The sequence below is a fragment of the Canis lupus genome, chromosome 22, assembly GCF_003254725.2.
Source record: "Canis lupus dingo isolate Sandy chromosome 22, ASM325472v2, whole genome shotgun sequence".
Taxonomy (NCBI): domain Eukaryota; kingdom Metazoa; phylum Chordata; class Mammalia; order Carnivora; family Canidae; genus Canis; species Canis lupus.
The window spans coordinates 17,109,623-17,127,851 of NC_064264.1; the positions used below are offsets into that span (position 1 = coordinate 17,109,623).

The 18,229-nt window shown below is 40.5% G+C and overlaps 1 protein-coding gene and 2 long non-coding RNA genes across 8 annotated transcripts in view; 2 read left to right on the forward strand and 1 right to left on the reverse strand.

The window, feature by feature from the left end:
* Positions 1–4,451, forward strand: part of LOC112678785 (uncharacterized) — a 35,921-nt gene extending 31,470 nt beyond the window's left edge. The window contains exons 4-5 of one of the 2 annotated variants that reach the window (XR_003147852.3): positions 1,541–1,711; positions 4,109–4,451. This is a non-coding gene — a long non-coding RNA (uncharacterized LOC112678785). Of the gene's footprint in view, positions 1–1,540; positions 1,733–4,108 lie in introns of those variants that run through there. The other variant, XR_007404811.1, reaches the window with a different exon arrangement.
* Positions 4,452–4,961: 510 nt separating this feature from the next.
* PCDH20 (protocadherin 20) lies at positions 4,962–10,577 on the reverse strand. The gene is made up of 2 exons (XM_025478104.3): positions 10,226–10,577; positions 4,962–9,102 (listed from the first exon to the last, which is right to left on the reverse strand). Exons 1-2 carry the CDS (start codon positions 10,274–10,276, stop codon positions 6,376–6,378), a joined length of 2,778 nt encoding a protein of 925 aa, XP_025333889.1. The 5' UTR covers positions 10,277–10,577; the 3' UTR covers positions 4,962–6,375.
* A 444-nt stretch (positions 10,578–11,021) lies between these two features.
* The window catches only part of LOC112678783 (uncharacterized), a 42,550-nt gene continuing 35,342 nt past the window's right edge, over positions 11,022–18,229 (forward strand). For 3 of the 5 annotated variants that reach the window (XR_003147845.3, XR_003147848.3, XR_003147846.3), the window contains exons 1-4: positions 11,022–11,160; positions 11,740–13,103; positions 15,410–15,595; positions 16,561–16,657. This is a non-coding gene — a long non-coding RNA (uncharacterized LOC112678783). The remainder of the gene's footprint in view (positions 11,161–11,739; positions 13,104–15,409; positions 15,596–16,560; positions 16,658–18,229) is intronic. The other 2 variants (XR_003147847.3, XR_003147851.3) reach the window with 2 other exon arrangements.

The window sequence follows — 18,229 nt, forward strand, 5'->3', positions numbered from 1 at the left end:
TTCCCTGGTCAGCAGGAAGTCTGCTTCTTCCTCTGCCCCTCCTCCTGCTCTTGCTTTCTCTCTTTCTTTCTCTCTCTCTCTCAAATAAAATCTTTAAAAAACTATAAAATTAAAAATACATAATTTTATCATTTTCTATATTTCTTCCTTTATGAGGAATAGCTTTATCTTTAAAATTGTGTCAATATTTTTTCTCCCAGTGCAAGCAGGGAAGATACATAAATCTCAATAAATCAAGTGAATAATTAGTTTTGATGGACCTCAGTTTTAGATGAGATTTCATTGCAGAGATTTTTTTTAATTTTAATTTTTAGTATTGTCTTTATAAAACTTTGGTGAACTTTCTGATGAAGGTAAAATTAAAGTATATGTTGTAAGGGAAATATTTCAAAGTTGGATTTTGTATTTAGAAGGATTTTGAATATTTTTTACATTCATAAATCCTGTTTTGTTCTTCTTATCCCCTAAATTGTCAAACTTTTCCTTGGTATTCTGTATTTTAGTTTCTTCAACTGAAAAATGAGAGAGTTGCAAGTTCCGTGGTCTGACAACTTAAAGTCCTGGCCCTCATGAGATTTCCAAAAGAAAAAGGACATATGAATTCATTTTAAGAAAAAAAAAAAAGGGGGGAAAAAGTCAAAGGGCTTAAGAAATGAATAAATATATTAGATTGCTTTGAGCATATGGGCCTTGAATCTAAAACAGTATCAATTTTATGGATTTTTGTTGTATAATAAGGACGTTGATTCAATGAATGTGATGGAAGAATGAGTGAAAAAACTGCTAAGACAATTTCATGGCAAACTAGTTAATTCCAAAAGCAATAATAATAGCCCCCCTTTTTTGTGGAGCCCTTCATTTGTGTGAAATATATTGCATGAATTAATTTATTTGATTTCCAAACTTCACAAGGAGATAGAACAAATACATAATTTTCATGTAGACAAGTCTTAGGGCAGTTATTTTGGAAAAGAGGACAATTTTTCTCAAAGCTAGGACTGCATACAATACTGTTTTTACACCTGTTATATGTTTATTTAGCCTGGGTTTGAAACTTCCACCAGTGAGTACTAGATACTAGTAAATTATTCATTTACACAGATAAACTCAGCCTAAGATATGTTCAATGACTTCTTTCATCCCAAAGTGATGTTAAACCTCAAGACCTAGGTATCTCTTTTTTTTTTTAAATAAAGATTTTATGTATTTATTCATGAGAGAGAGAGAGAAGCAGAGACATAGGCAGAGGGAGAAGCAGGCTCCCTGTGGGGAGCCCAACGCAGCACTTGATCCCAGGGCCGCGGGATCACAACCTGAGCCAAAAGCAGATGTTCAACCACTGAGCCACTCAGGTGCCCCCAAGACCTATGTATTTCTTGACGGTATTTACCCTTTTCACCTGCTCATAGTTCCTTGATCTTGTTCAGAATTGCCTGCAACAGACATATCATGTTTCTTGAAATGCACAAAACACTTGAAATTATGTTTGCATCTTATACTGTCCATTTGATATTTTATTCTTTTTTTCTTAAATTTTTAGTATGACTCTTCTGCCTGTGGAGATGTTTAGTGCAACTGCAAGCAAAATATTGCAAATGGATGAAATATTCTTCATGAAGTCAACCTCATGCTGGACTGTCTACCACATGCGCACACAATAATGTTTGTTAAATTGAATAGAATTGACAGTCATAAATACGAAATAAATTGGGTAAGTTAGTGCCCTTTATAATTCCATCTGTATCATAAAACCCAACATTAGAAAGGGGGTTATGGCTCCAGTGCTTTCATTGATCATTTAATGTTTAGTAAATGAGTTCCCTGCCTTTTCAAATTTGTAAAATAGGCTTGAAAGCCAAATATGAAAATTGTGAATTTTCTGGTCTCTCACATATCGATTTTTAATTTCTATTGGTATCACAAGTTTATAGCTTTAGTTTATAGCTTTATCAGCTATAAATTATTTACCTGCCATATCCTATACTATATCTTGTTCATATTCCCTGATTTAAGACCCAAACTTTCCCTTGAATTATCACTACTACCTTGTAGTGAGTCTCTATAATCTTCCTCAACAGAAGCTTCATACATGGCCAAAACGGTCAGTTTAAAACACAGATTCCCTAGGATAAAATTGCAACCTCCAAGTAGAACAATGAATCCCTTCATTATTTGCAGTATATGTACAGCTCCAAGCTCCTTACTCATTCTTTTCATCCCTTCAACCAAAAACATTGATTTTTCAATCATGACATGCTCTTTCACCTGTGTGCTTGGACATTATTCTCTCTTCCTTGAATACCCTTCTCTCTCCTCTGCCAACTTCTCCTAGTTAAATTTTCAATTAGACATCACCTCCTTTGAGAGGTCCCAAATTAGAAATTGCCCTCTTTGGGAAGCTTTATCTAATACTTTGTAATATTGGGTTAGGTCCTGCTCACTTGACACTCGACATCCTGGGAGTAATCATTTATCCCACACAATGTTTTGAGATTGAAGGGTTTTCTATTCTATTGGATTTCCACACTATAAAGTCATTGAGGGTCAAAGACTCTGCCTTGTTCTCAATTAAATTCCTGGTAATTAAGAGTACTAAAATAAATACAAATGGAATGAATAACTGAATTATTTTTTTTTAAATCATCCTGGTATTCTTCTTGACATTAGTGGGTTAAGGTTTAAAGTTCATCCAGTTTTGTTCTATGCCAATAAAGGAATACATTCCCATTTTAGGGGTTTATCAGAGAAAAAAAAATGCTACCATTTTAAAAGCAATTCTGTACAATATTTGACATTTAAAAATTATTATAGATTGTATGCATGTATGTACATATGAATCTGAAAAGTTTTATGATCTTTTCTTATCAGATGTGGAAACAACTAGAAAATACATTATAGTGGGGTTTTTTCCTCAGGAATTACCAATTAAAATTTTTTTTTCCTGCTTCGAGTCTATTTGCAGGACTGTCATTTCTCTACCTTTTAATAAATATTTATTTACAATTCACACTGTGAAGGCACATGGCTAGGCAGAGATAGTCAGCAAAATGGTATTTTGGAGCAATTGACTAGATCCTTGCAGTGAGCAGATCTACCTTAGAGGGAAGAAAATGGTCAGATATCTAGGTCTCTGGTCCCTCTGAGCTTAGACTGCCCAATGTTGAGTTGAAAAGCACCATATGTTTAGTATTGTCTTTCCTTACATTTTCCATGATCTGTAAGAGGCAAGAACCCCACAGAATCTTCACTTCTCCAAGGAGAGATTGAGACCTGAGTCTCCACTGACTCAGGAGAGCATTGCATAGTTCCTCCTTTTACAGTTGTTAATTGAGACATTTTCTGGGAGTACAAACTGGAATCCTTATGAGATATCTAACTGGAATCACGTCAACTCCATACCATCCTTAATATAGCCTCGGTATGTCTTTCATAGCAGGATTATGCCCATTGTTTTCATAAAACACATCCGGAACACAAAGGATTTGGATTTTTATTTTCATTAAAAGAAAATAAAATTGTTTTAAAAGAAGGACCATCCCCCCCCCCCCCCCCCCCCCCCCCCCCCCCCCCTTTAAACCACCATTGATAGAAGCAGAACTGCGGAGAAAACTTTTTTTTTTTTTTTTTTTTTTTTTTTTTTTTTTAAATAGGGTCAGGGAATCTACTCTGAAGACTCAAGTAATGTAAATTGTTTTTTCCCCTATAGCTGAAATTGCTTGTTGCTTTTAAATTTCCCAATCCAAATTAATGAACAATTTTCTCTGTAGTATAAGAATGGCTTTGGCAGTGCAGATCAGAGCAATCTCTTCTTCATTAAATTGGGCAAAGAGGATTCACTGGTTCTCAAACTGTTAAATGGATATTAGGGCTTTTAATGAATGGAACATTTATTTTTGTGCCAGCTCAACTAACAACATTGACATGATTAGCATACATTTTGGCAACTGTTCTAGCACAAGGTGTTAGTAAAAAGGGGCTTTTATCTTTGAGCTTAATTTACTTTAACCTTCCTTGTTATAAATGCTTTTAATGTGAATGAGATGTTTTTGTAAAGGAAATCCTGGCACAAGAAGTTATTCAGAAATATGTCTTTTTATTAACGTTACAGGCATTTCTCATGCTAGAGACGAAGCCTCTACCCCGAGGAACGTGAACTTTCTTCAAATTTAGAAATAAATAGAATATTTTGTTACTTTTACTCATGGTGAAATCACTGCCCTTAAGAGGATTTTTTTTACCTTAATGGTGCTACTTATTTAATATGTAGTTCCTTCCTTTAAAAAAGAGAAATAAGATACAAAGATGACTGGTAGAGGATGGTTTCCTCCACTGCCATACATCAATTATGAATGAAAAGTTTTGGGGGGTTAAATGATCTTAGTTTCTTAGCTCAGGTGCTTCTTATACAAAAGGAATTTCCAATAAAAATATAATTCCTTTTTGTAATAAACAGTACAGCTTCCTATGTTTGTTTTATTTATTCAAATTGTCAAACCGAAGAAAACAAGAGAAATGAGTTAATAATACAAATTCAAAAGGTCTTGGGTGTTTGCATTCAATTTTTTTTTGCAATGTATTTTAAAAATGTATTGAAAGCCATTGTAGCACAGCTAACAAAGGATTGGTTATAAGTATGTAGTAAAGCGAATGTCTATAGTTGATACTAGACCAAAAATTAATATGCGTGTGGACATGCCTGGGTATAAATTTTCATATGAACTCCTGTCAAACATATAGGCATACTATTATGTATATATATATACGTCTATGTCTACACACATATGAAATGATTTACCCAATGTTTAATTGAGTAATTAATTAGTTTAATATAAACTTTAGCAAACAGAATATTTGCACTTTACCCACATTTACCTCTAGAAGCAAACAAATGCCAATAGCAGGCACTTCAGTGAAAGAACAAGCCCATGTCCAAATATAAGATGGAAAAAATGAGAAAGAAATTATGAAAATATATACCTTTAATTTGCAGACATATAAACACGTTTGGTACAGTACAGACACGTGATGCCAAGAAGTAGAATGATCCAGTTTAAGCTAAACACATTCCTTGTGTATACAGATATTTTGCTATAGCTCTCGTATAAAATAAAATTCCCAGCTCACACAATGAAGTGAAAGAGATCAATCACTAAGGAACCAGCTTGCTTCATTGCAAAGGATTCAGTAAAAGCGAAGTTATCAAAGAAATCTGCTGCTGGGCTTACAAATAAACTCTTGGACCTAATCCAAAGCCAAAGAAAGGAAGCCAGAAATGGTAGCCAACAAACCTAAACAACAACAAAAAGATAAGTATAACTTTTCTATAAAGGGCTCAACTAAAACAACCGGTGATGTACACACTAGCTTCTAGAATAATTCTGCTTTAACATGATTTTTATTTTCTCCTGTGATAAATGAGTTCAAGCGCATGAAAACCTAAAATATAACCCAAGTAGAAAGTACTACTGACAAGTTGTCAAAGCACTAAAATGTCGTGAACACCTAGGAAGCACCTAAGGATTGAAACATTTCTTTGCTCCTGGCTGTTTTCCTTGGACACAATTTCTAGTTACAATGTCTTTAAAAGGAGAATATACACATTTCCCCTGTAATAATAGCAAGTGCAGTGGTACAGGGAACAGAAAGCAATTTGAGTACACAGAAAGTGAAAGACTCTTCAGCAGGTCAAATCTTTAACACATGGCAATGCCTTCACCCTTGCTAAAAAGAAACTGCGCTTCTTGGTAATGCTTTCTCTTTCAAACTATACATGATGTACTGGTGAGGTAATAAACATTCTGCTTACGGATGCATTTCCTTTCTTGCAATATCATACATTGAAGTGCAGTGAAATTCAATTTATTTCAATTTCATATTTCTTAAATGTTAAAAACAATATATTTAAAATATACTCTTTCACTAATTTCATGTACAACAACTGTCCTGTACAATACCTCAAAACAGTTCCCTGCAAAGGAGCAGCTGATGCCCTCTTGTGGTTAAAGGACTTTTTCCACCAAAAAAAAAAAAAAAAGCAATGTACCATTTCTTACCTTATTCCCAGGTTCTATCAATCTGCTTGGTGAATGAAAGCTGCAAATCATGTCCAAGCTTTTTTTTTTTTTTAAATATATATATATATATATATTTATAACAGTTCTATAGCTGTTAGTACTAATTTTCATTAAAAAATGCTGTACACATTTTATAACCTCTGATTTCGAATTTAAAAACCTGTAAACAGCTTATTTACAATATAGTACAAGTTATAAATTAGTTGTTCTTCATTGGAACTGTCATCTACACACTCTTGTTTAGGTGATGAAGACTACCCAAAGCCAGTTAAAACAGTTCTGTGTTATTCACAAGAAAATATCAAATATTAGAAATAGCCATTGGTTTCCTCTCTCTCATATGCAAGTCAATTTTTCCTTTGAGTGGAATTTGTACTTCCAAATTTTCGTCTTCCCTGTGGTGCTTTTTCCCCCTCCTTAAACAGATGTATATGCCCATCCCTGTTACAAGTGTGATAGAACCCAAGCTTATTACAGACAGAGCTACGAGGGTGGGCACACAGGACCCAGACTCGATTTTCCTATGGGTTGGTTCTATTGAGATCTGTGGTTCTTTCTCCTCTATGTTAATTTCTGGTTCCTTTCTTAAAAGACTCTCGATGTAGCTCTCATTACTGACAGTGTCATTGACAAACAGGTTCACCATGACTGTGGAATGGAGAGGTTCTGGATAACCATGATCGCTCACTTTCACTAGTAAACGATGGAGTCCATAGTGTGTCTGCAGCAGCGCCTCTTCCAAAGTAATATTGCCGGTTTTAGGGTCAATCCTAAAGGACTCAGGCCGAGGACCTCTTCTTCCAATGATGCTGTAAGCTATGACAGCATTCATGCCTGTGTCTTTGTCAACAGCATAGACCTCTGTAACTGGGGAGCCGGGAAGTGTAGAAGGCAGTACCAACAGGTAGGACATGTTAGACTGAGGAAATAAAACAAGAGGAGGGTTGTCATTGATATCAAGAAGCAGAATTGTGATTTTTGCAGTCGAAGAGAGGGCAGGCTCACCCCCGTCAACAGCTTCGACCCACAAAGTATAGGAGCTTTGCTGCTCTCTGTCCAAAGAGACTTTGGCTCTCAGCATGCCCTTTCCTGTGTCTATGACAAAAATATCACTCTGGTTCACCACCGAGAGGGCAACCCATCCGTTTCGTCCGGCATCGGCATCTGTTACACTAATTACCCCAATCTCACCATACCCTGGAAAGTTTTCTGGCACAAAAAAGCTGAAGTCCTTGTTGATAAACCGAGGGCTGTTGTCATTTTTATCCAACACTGTGAGAGCCACAGTGGCTACTGATTCCCTGGGTGGCTTTCCAGAGTCAACAGCTCTGACTGTGTACCTGTACTTTTCTTTCTCTTCTCGGTCCAGCTGAGTGGAAACTGTCAGAATTCCTGTGACACTGTCTAAGGAAAAATATGATGGGGCATCAGGTCCCAGGAAATATGAAACTTGGCCTCTCTCTCCACTGTCAGCATCTGTCGCATACAGCTTAGTCAAAAAGGCATTGGGTGCATTATTTTCTTCAATAGTTAGTTCCAGCAAGGGTTGAAGGAAAACAGGAGCATTGTCATTGTCATCTAAAAGTTGCACTTTAATAATTTTTTTGACATGAAATCCCTCAGAGTTCCAGGCCACCACAGCTATTTCATAGAACTGCTGTAGCTCATAGTCCATTAGTTTTGTGGTTTCCAGCAAATACTCATTATTGTATGGTTTGTAGGGTGATAACCTAAATGGTCCTTCACCGTCCAGGTAGCAGTTCACCTTGTATTTACCTTCTGGATCTCTTATGGTGAAGAATGCAATTGGAGTGTTAATGGGTTCTAGTTCTTTCAGGTAAACAATACCATCTACCTCATTTGCTATATAACGAGGAACAATTTCAGGTGGTCTGAAAATAACTTTGATAATGGTCACCAGGGCTGTGGTCACAGCAGGGATGCAGCCCGGCCCATTAGCAAGGATGGTGAGCTTGTGAGTTTGCAGAACACTTCCCCCAATCTTACTGAAAAGTTTAATGACTCCGGTGGTTTCATCCAGATGGAATAAATCCTTGGACGCTTGTGGAACTTTCTGGCTGTAAGAGTAGGTGATCTGAGCATTGGTTCCCAAGTCTCTATCCACAGCCTGGACAGCTGCGACCGGTGTGCCCACTGTAGCATTCCCAAACACAGTGACATTGATTTGTGAGTCAGCGAAGAGAGGGCAATTGTCATTAATGTCAGTTATGCCAATGGTGAGGGTGGCGCTGCCCAACAGTGGTGGAGACCCACCATCCTCTGCTATGATGATGCTCACGTACTGGTCCTGGGTCTCCCTGTCCAATAGTCCCATGACAATGAGGTAGGGAGTGCGCTCCCCATTCTCGTTCTCCTCCACATCCAGGGTGAACATGCGATGGTAGTCCAGTAAGCGGTAGGTCTGCACCCCATTAGTGCCTATATCTGGGTCCATGGCAGGATGCTCTATGGCGAGCCGGGTGTTTATAGGTGCATTTTCCGGGACCCAGACAGAGATCTGGGAAACGGGGAACTGCGGGGCATTGTCATTGACGTCCCGGATGGCGATCTTCACCTTGACAAACCTAAAGTATTCCTGAGGCAGGACCAGTACATCCAAAAGCAAAAGACAAGAGTCCGAGGAAGGGGAGGAGGAGATGGAAATGCTGCCGCCCCAGGCAGCTCCCCCACCTCCTTCGAGACACAGGGCCTCCCGGTCGATCTCCTGGGCAGAAGTGTGCAGCTCCCCGGAGCGGTTGTCGAGGGTCACGTACTGGCCGCTCAGTCCCCGGGAGGCCAGGCTGAAGGAGAGAGGGGGGTTGCGCTCCGCGACCGCGCGCTCGGGCAGCTGCGACAGCTGGTCCTGCCTCCCGGGCGCGCGGGGCACCAGCCGCAGGTCCTCGGCCAGGCTGCCGATGAGCACCCCCGCCGGCAGTCCCTCGTTCAGGCTGTACAGAAGCTCCGTGGCCCGGCTGTAACTCGCCAGGCAGTTGAAGGGTCCCACGAAGAGGAAAAGCAGGAACAGATGCTGCAAGGGGGGGGTGGGGGGAGAAGGCTCGTTACAGCCGCGCGGGAACACGGGGGCTGGGGTCCGAAACCCGGGCGGCTGGGTCATCGTCTTTGCCCCCATCCCCGTTACCAAGGGCAACCCCTGCAGTCGGAGAGGGGCGACGAGGAGGAAACTTGCTGCAAGGCAGAAGTGTAAGGGGCAACATTGTCGCCCAAACTTACATTTTCTGTTCCCTTTCCAGCCTCCCCTCCCCCCCCGCCCCCCGCCGCTCTCCATCAGCCCCCTCCCGAGCCGGAGAGCATCCCTGGAAACACACGCCAAGACTGGAGGCCCCCGACTCCGGGACTGCGCCACGCCGCGGGGAAGCCACGGGGAGGCTACCGAGAGGGGGGAGGCTGGGGGGAGCCAGGGCCGGCAATTCATCAACTGACTTCCCAGTGAAACGTTTCTACCACTGAGGTCTCCGGAACGCGACGTGGGTCGCATCCCTGAATACGAGACCCCCCGCAGCAGCAGCAGCAGCAACAACAACATCGGTAATAGTAATAATAATATGGAAAACGTAGAGGTGCTTTCCCTTCCAAACCAGCCCCCCCCCCCAATTAAATAAACACTTTAGGTCAGAGAAGTGATTTTCATTTTGGCTCTCCTCTAGTGTCAAATCGGAAGGATCCGGATCTCCACCTCTTATCAAGCCCTCACTAACCACCCCCCCACCCGGCCCCCCGAGCGACCAGAAGTAGACGCTGAAAATGCTTAACGCAAAAACAATTTGTCCATTACAGCGGCCAGTCCGGGCAGGTGCCGACAGCAAGAAAGAATCCCCGCGCCCCAGTATCTCCAGTGGATCGAGCCCCCCCCCAGCCCCAACCTCATCTGCCTACATTTCAATTTCGGAAACTTACTCTCCCGACCCAAGGGCTTTGCCAATCTCGTGCTAAGACACCTTAACCCCCCAAAACTCCTTTTCCCTCCCTTCCAGCCTTCGCGTGAAGTTTGGATTCCGGGGAGAGGTTTTTTTTTGTTTTGTTTTTGTTTTTGTTTTTTGGTTTTTTTTTTTTTTTTTTGCAAAAGCTGCCTCGCGCGCGGCACCGCCGCAACCGGGCGGGGGGCTGCAGGGCTCCCGGACCCCAACCCTTACCGGCAGGCGGCTGCGGCTGCGGCTGCTCCTGGGACGACTTAGACGCCCCATATCCAGGCGCGGGTGCCGGGTCGCCGGGCGCCAGCTCAGAGCCGGGGCCCGCGAGCGGCGCGCGTTCCCTCGGCCGCGCACTCCCAGGGCGGCTGCGGTCGGCGCGCTCCTGACCGGAGGGCGGCACAAGACACTCCCTCTCGGTTCATGCAAATCGCTGGGGGAACTTCAGCCAATAGTCACCGGCTCGTCAATTAAGGACGGGGGCTAACGGGCGTTGGGGGGTGCGGAAAGGGCGCGGGGCCCGAGGGCACGGGCTGGGGCCGGACGCCGCGGGAGGCGCCACCCGGCCCGGGCCCCGCGGCGCGCGCGCCCACCAGCCTCGCCGGTCGCAGCCCGAGTCCACAGGTTGCGGGCGCGGGAGGGAGAATCCGCATCAATCAAGAAGCCTGCTCGTAGATCCGCTGGAGAGAGGGAGAGGGGGGAAGTGGGCGCCACCGAGCAGCCGCAGGCGCGAGCCCCAAAACGCTTCGCTTTGCCACCAGCTCTTCGGAGACACTTGCAACCGAGCGGGGTTTGCACAGGGAAGGGGCGGGGGCGGGGCGGGGGCGGGGGAATCCGCGCTCCTCTGCGGAGCGAAGGGACTTAAAACTCTCTTTGAAGGTGGTTTGAGCCCAAAAGGCAGCTCGAGCGCCGCGGCGTCGCTGAGGGCCTCGACGTGCTCTCGTCCCGCGTCCTCGCGGGCGGCGGCGGCAGAGCGCGCGGGGGGTTCTGGGTGTCCCGGCCGCGCGGTCTGCACCTGAGAGGCGGGTCGTGGCTTCCGGCCCCGGGAGGGAGCCCGGCGGCGGCGGCGGTGTGGAAGCAGCTGTGGGGAGACTGACCCGAGGGGTTCTGCCGGCCCGCAGGTTGCACCGACTTCTCTGAGGGGGGGCCTGAAGCCTTAGGTAGGAAAAAAAAAAATTGTTACTTTTCAAATTATCCCTTTTTTTTTCTTCCTGGGAAAAGTGGCCCTTTCGAAAGGAACCCTGAAGGGGTGTGGTGCAAAAAAAAAAAAAAAATGCTGAGATTATTTCCTCAGACTGTCACACTACGTTGCCACCAGAGCTGTTTCCTCATTTATAAAATCAGGACTGGGGAGAGACTCCAATACATTAAGTCTGTGAAACACTTTTTGATCTGTGGGGTGCCATATAAATAATGGAAAAGGCCATTGACCTTTTCCCTGAGTAGACATTTCTCTTCATGCCTGGGCTTCCACATAGCCTCTGCACTGCCCTGAACAAAAAAAAAAAAAAAAAAAAATTCCTCCCCACTGCATATTTAGTGGCTGGGCCCAGAATAGAAAAATCTTCCTTTTGGGTCAGAGAAGGATCTGACATCCTGTGCTTTACATAGGAACCACTTTAATTTTCCTAGTCTACCGTATACTAACTAGAATATGAATTGGGCGGGGGGGGGGGGGGGGGGAGGGGGACCAATTGTTTAGCTCCTTCCTATTATCTCTTCATCTCTGTTAATTCTAGAGACACGGAGTCCTGCAACGGACAACACCCTACATCAAAACACTCGGTCTGTGTAACTGTTTCTTATTGCACGAATGCGACCGTCCGCGGAGTCCACAAGCAAAATTCCCTATTATACGTATCTAGCTTATGACATGGATCTGATTTATGAAATTAACTCCTTTAAGCTCTTTACAGTGAAATTGGAGGGCTGCGAAGAGGTGAACACACACAGCAACACGTACACGTGGGTGTGAAGCCATTCTACAGCTGATAAAGCAGTCCGGGAAGTGATCAAGCACACGTACATCTCTTCTTCTTCAGCAGCTGACTCTGCCCTACAGCTGAACTTTTACCATAATTGGTAAATGTTTACCGAGGGATCTGTAGTTGAAACATATCTGACTCCAAAAATCAGTATCAAGCTCCTTCTAAAATGCGTTTAATTTGTGTCTTCACACAATACCCACAGCTTCTGGAAGTTTGGGGCACATGGCCAGAGGCAGGCAGTAAGTCAGCAGTCAGAATACATGCAAGCAGGGCCCACTGTCTGAATTTTTTTATATATAAAGATTTTATTTATTCTTGAGAGACACAGAGAGGGAGGCAGAGATACAGGCAGAGGGAGAAGCAGGCTCCATGCTGGGAGCCCAATGTGGGACTCGATCCCAGGACCCCGGGATCATGCCCTGAGCCAAAGGCAGATGCTCAACCGCTGAGCCACCCAGGTGCCCCCCACTGTCTGAATTAATTTTACATCTCTACAAACAGCAACAGTGCTACACTGTATATCCCCCTCACAGTTCATGTCCTCTCCAATAAGTTAAAATCACTCACCTTTTATTTTGGTGAAGATATAAAATCTCTCTTCCTAATTTGTCCTTTGCTTACAATGACACTACACAGGAGCTGTAGTTTACGAAGACGATCCAATTGAAGTGACATCACCTCTTTGTAATTATTTTGAGGACAACCTTTAATTCTCCCTGGACTCTTGCACTCTTTCTTTCTCTAATTTGCAGTGGATACTTTGGGCACAGATGTACCATTTTCAAGTGTCCCCATCCCACATCCCAGCAGAGTTTTGGTCTTCTGACCATATCCAGCTGGTTTCTATGAAAAGGTTAAGTGTTCCTCTTACGCTTCATGAAGTAGGCAAGAAACGAAATCTATGTATTCTGTAATACATAGAATTTAGTAATATAATATTTCTAGAGTTTCTAAAAAGCATGGTCATATGAATTATAATGTAAGTTGAAACGCAGAAGTTAAACATTCTGGAGATAATGCTTAGAATGACAATAATAACTCCTGTCGCTTTGTGATTGCAAAGTCCCTGGATGGAAGTTTGTCATCAAAACTGGAAGACCTTGGGACAATTTGAGGTAAAACCTTCAGGTCACAATTCAAACTGTTAACTGAGGTACTTGTTATTATCTTTCCTTTTTGAAGATCTAAGCAGAGGTTTCATGCAGGGTTACACTGTAATTTGGCCTCAGGGAAAAAAAAAAAAAAACAGACCAAATACCCTTCTTTTTTCTCCCATACCTTCATCCTGGCTACAGTGAAAACATTCCCAGACTCTTGTTCCTTATGATGCCAGCCCTGTGACCTGCCATCTGGTGTCACATAGTTCTTTCTAAAGATGACCTGGAGAGCTTCTGTTCTATTCCTCCCTTGAAAATAATACTTATGAACTTCTCAGATGTCTCAACTGCACTGGGCTTGCTTCCCAGGTGTTTTATAAAAATTGATATAGAAGAATAGTTAGATTATATACCTCCCAAGCCTATTTTTCCTATAGAAAAGGAAAACAATTTGATAAGAATAGATGGTACACTGAGCAGAGTGAGGAAATTTGGATTCTCTGGGTTTTCTGGGTTATTGCTAGGATACTGTGTGACTTTAGGTAAGAAATCACACCTCTCTGTTTCAAATTTCCCGTAAATACACCCCTACACTCTACAAGGACTTATATTCATTAAATAGCTTCCCTAATATCTGTCATTAACAGACACTAAATAATGATACACAGGTTAGATAATTATTTTCTGCATGACATCCCTGAAAGTTAATAATAATTCTCATTTACTGCAAGGTTCTCTCCTTGTAGTCTTATCTCTTTATGAAGTGTGAGCATGCTTGTAAGTGTCCATCAGGATATCATCTTCAAACTTTGTACATTTATCAAATATACCCTAAAACTTTAAAAATATTTGAGGTAACTATGTTTTCCAGGTAGCTTTTATTTTGAACTATTTAAAGTATTTAAAATATATACACAGATATTTAAACCTATTTTGAACCATAGTTCTATAAATGCTCTAATTAATTCAAGATTGAGAATAGGTATAAATTTATAATATGACCTTAAGATTATTCCATTTCTGCTTGTTAATATATGAAATTAGCAGTCCTTTTAGATGACTTAGATGTATGTATATATGATGTTTATTATATATGCATAAATATAAATAGTATAAAATATAAGATATAAAAATTCAGTATAATATAAAATAATATAAATAGGTAATTAAATATGCATGTATATACAATATTTTATACATATATTCTTTTACATAATATGTGTGTATGGAATGCATGTTTATACACACACACACACATTCCTTTTCTGATCCAACAATCAAGACTGAGAGCTGATCACATTTATAAAACCAATGCAATATTTGAAAAATAATAAAATTGACCATTTATTGTCACTTATGTTTTAAACATGCTACTGGGTGTTTTACATGTCTATTTGCTTACTGTTCATAACAATTTTACAATGTAGGTATCATTATTTCAATTTTACAGACCTAAGTCACATGCGTATCAATATCTGTGGCCTCCAAAGCTCACATTCTTTCTGTTCTGGTACGCCCTTCTCATCTGAATAGACGGATCTAGGGCCTATATACATTTAGATATATTTCAAGCCAACAAACATTAATCACTCAAATACAGTAGGAAAAACATTGGAGGCATAGATTTGCTATATAATGCCTTTTTGAAGTAAGAACTTCTTTAGTCAGTTACTATGTTCTAAACATATATATACAGAAACACAAACTCTTCTGTGTCTGACTAGCTTCACTCTTCTTACAACTTGTAGACTTAGAATACATTTTGTGTGTAGATTTATTGTGTGTACTTGAAAGTCCTGAAAAGTTCTAAGTAATTTTATGGATTGCCCAGCTAACCCTCATTTTATACATTAGTTGAAAGCAAGATAAGTGGTGCATAACTAATTCAAGTCTTAAAAATACTCCTATTTCTTGGAATAGTAGATTTTGGCCTCAGGATTGGATCTGATGTTAGAGGATAACTTAGAAAAAGAACAGTTATTTTCTTACCACCCTTGACTTCCAAAAGCCTTGATATTAAACATTGCTATATGTACTAGTCAGTTATTTTATATTATTTTTCCAATTTACAAATATGTTTAAGAAACAATACTGCAGTAGCTCCCCCTTATTTGCAGGGCTTATGTTCCAAGACCTTCAGGGGATGCCTGAAGCCATACATCATACTGAGAGCTGTTTTTCCTATACATATGTACCTTTGATAAAGCTTAATTTATAAGTTAGGTACAATAAAAGATTAACAATGATAACAATAAAGTAGAACAATTTTAACAATATACTGTAATAAAAGTTATGTGAATATGGCCTTTCTCTGTCTCTCTCAGAAATCTTACCATTCTGTACTCACCCTAGTTGTGATGACGTGAGATGATAAGACATCTACACAATCAGGTGGAGTGAGGGGTGAACAGAATGGCACGGGGACTGTGACCTAGCATTAGGCTACTGTTGACCTTCTGACAACATGTCAGAAGGAAGATCATCTGCTTCTAGACTACAGCTGCCCATGGGTAACTAAAACCCCTGGAAAAATTGAGGAAAAAGGGTGGCTGTCGGGGGGGGGGGGGGCTTTAATTTAGGTAAATTGTTGTTCAAGTATATTAAACTTAAAAAAAAAAAAGCCTACTTGCATTTTTCCTACACAGCTCAGAGATTAATTGTGCAGCTAATAGGAAATTACCAGATCGGTTCTTTTGCTAAAAAAAGCTGTATAATTACTTTAGTAAATAAATATACTATTTATACTACTTGTACAAAAGGATGCAAATAAGATAATTTAGTATAATACAAACTTGTCTTCTAAAACATTTAACACTGAACTGTGCAATTTATGTGACTTTTGTAAGCATTAGACTATACTGATACTTTCTTTTTGTTTTAGAAAACTGGGTGTAAATGGATCTTACATTTCTCCTCTTTCCCCACATATTCCAATAGGAAGGGTAGAGTAGGGTAGAACAGTTAGTAGGGTAGAGCAGTTCTTTTATTTTCAGAACTTAATTAGCCTCACTTTAACAGGGATAAGTATAGCTAGGCAAAGTCATCAGAAAACCCCAGGCCTAATTTTAGCTCACATTTTCAACTTTCTCTCCTTATCCTCAAAATAAATTTTAAAAGTCATTTCCAACTCATTTAAATTTCACATTCTTTCTTCTCACTTCTGGTAGAGGTGATAATGAGCAGTGAAATCATCAAAAGAAAGGTAGTAGGATTGAGGAGGAGACAAAATGAAAGGCGTGGAAAATCCACAAAGTGGATCAGCAGTGGCTGAATAATGAACAGTTCAGTGAATGCAGTTTATCGATGACAGTGTGCCTTACTTCCCGGAGTCAGACCCTGGGAGACTAGAAAGAAGGCAGAGGTATGGGCTGTGAGAGGATAAACTAATCATAAGCCCTATAAATTAGCATAGAAATTAGGTCAGGGGCAAAACAAATCCATTGAAGGAGAGAAATCATTTTACGTTTTATTTTAGGGCACTGATCCCATGCCCCGTGTTCTTCAGATGCCAGTTCTTCACTCGCAGGCTGAAGTGTTACATTTGGAAAAGCTTCATGAAAATTTGTGCTCAGGTAATGTTTTTACACAGATCGACAGATCTTTAGCCTGGCTTTACAACATCTCTTTTTATCTGATTCTTTGAATCTAAGGTAGGATTGTTAAAACCTGCGTGACGGCTCTGATCCCAGGGTGTGTGGTATATGAAAGCACTGAGCTAGTATTGCAGGGCCAATGAAAGGCTTTTTCAGTGACGTAGAAAGTCAACATTTTCATGGTGCAGAACTATGATCGCTAGCTGCTTCTTTCTGGATTATCTTTTTAGGGAGAGGGTAGGGATTGCTGACCTCAATTTCACTTACTGCTAACATCTACCAATTACTGAGCACCTAACTTTTGCCAGGTGCATGGTGAGCATTAGCTCTGATCTTCACAAGGACCCTGCAAGTTAATAATGACCCCATTTTAAAGATAAAGAATCTGAGAATTTCAGAGGGTAAGTAGGTTGCCTGAGGTTACACAGCTGGAAAGTGGCCAAGCTAGGACTGAACAAGAAAAATTTGAGGTAGTTTATTTTAAGGTTGGTGAATCTTTCTCCTATATATTCACTGAAATAAGCACACATATTGAGTATTGAATATGTGCACGTTATAAACAATGCATAGAATGTGATAGCAACAGGATCATTAAAAAATACCAAACTTGTAGGAAAATTGGACAATTATTGACAAAATGTAAATGTCATATTTATGAAATGATGCATAGTTTCTTCTTTATTTTGATTATCAAGAAAAGGAAGTCATTAATGGTCTGAAGTTATATGCCAATAAGACTTTTTTTAAAAAAGATTTTTTATTTATTTATTTGACGGAGAGAGAAAGTGAGCAGACGAAGCAGGAGAGGGAGAACCAGACTCCCTGCTGAGCAGGGAGCCCAATGTGGGGCTCATTGTGGAGCTGGATCCCAGGACTATGGGATCATGACCTGAGCCTAAGGCAGGCTCTTAACCAACTCAGCCACCCAGGCGCCCACCAATGAGACATTTATTTGGTGAAAGTAATAATGCTTATTGATAATGAAATAATAAATATTCTAAAGGCTACCTAATTCTTAATTATAGGTGATATTTAAATCCTGTCAAGTTGGTACTAACTTGATTTAAAATACAATATTAATAAGTATAGTTTTTTCTCTCTTTATGGATAAACTTTTAATGACAAAATTGTTTTATTAACTTTATTTTAAATATTTCTACCTGCCTTTAGGGTTTAAAATGAGATAAATGTAGATAAGGTGACTATTACTAGATTAATATTTGTCATTACCCAGAATTTAGATTTTGTGCAATTTAACACTCATGGACAAAGGGGAAAAGAAAGCTAGAAAGAGAAAAAGGATAAAAAGAAAAAAATTGATTTGTGTGGGAAGCAAACTTTTTATATGATATTTTTCTCTAAATGGAAAGGATTAAAAATGTCTTGAATGTGCCATAAGCATGACATATATTCTCTATAGAAGCAATTTTTTTTACTTTACATGTGGAAATATATGATGTACTTTCTTGAACAAAAAGAATATTTCCACCTCCATATTTCAATACATTAAAAAAACACCCAAATCTATTAGAGTCATGTCAGAGCTTGTTA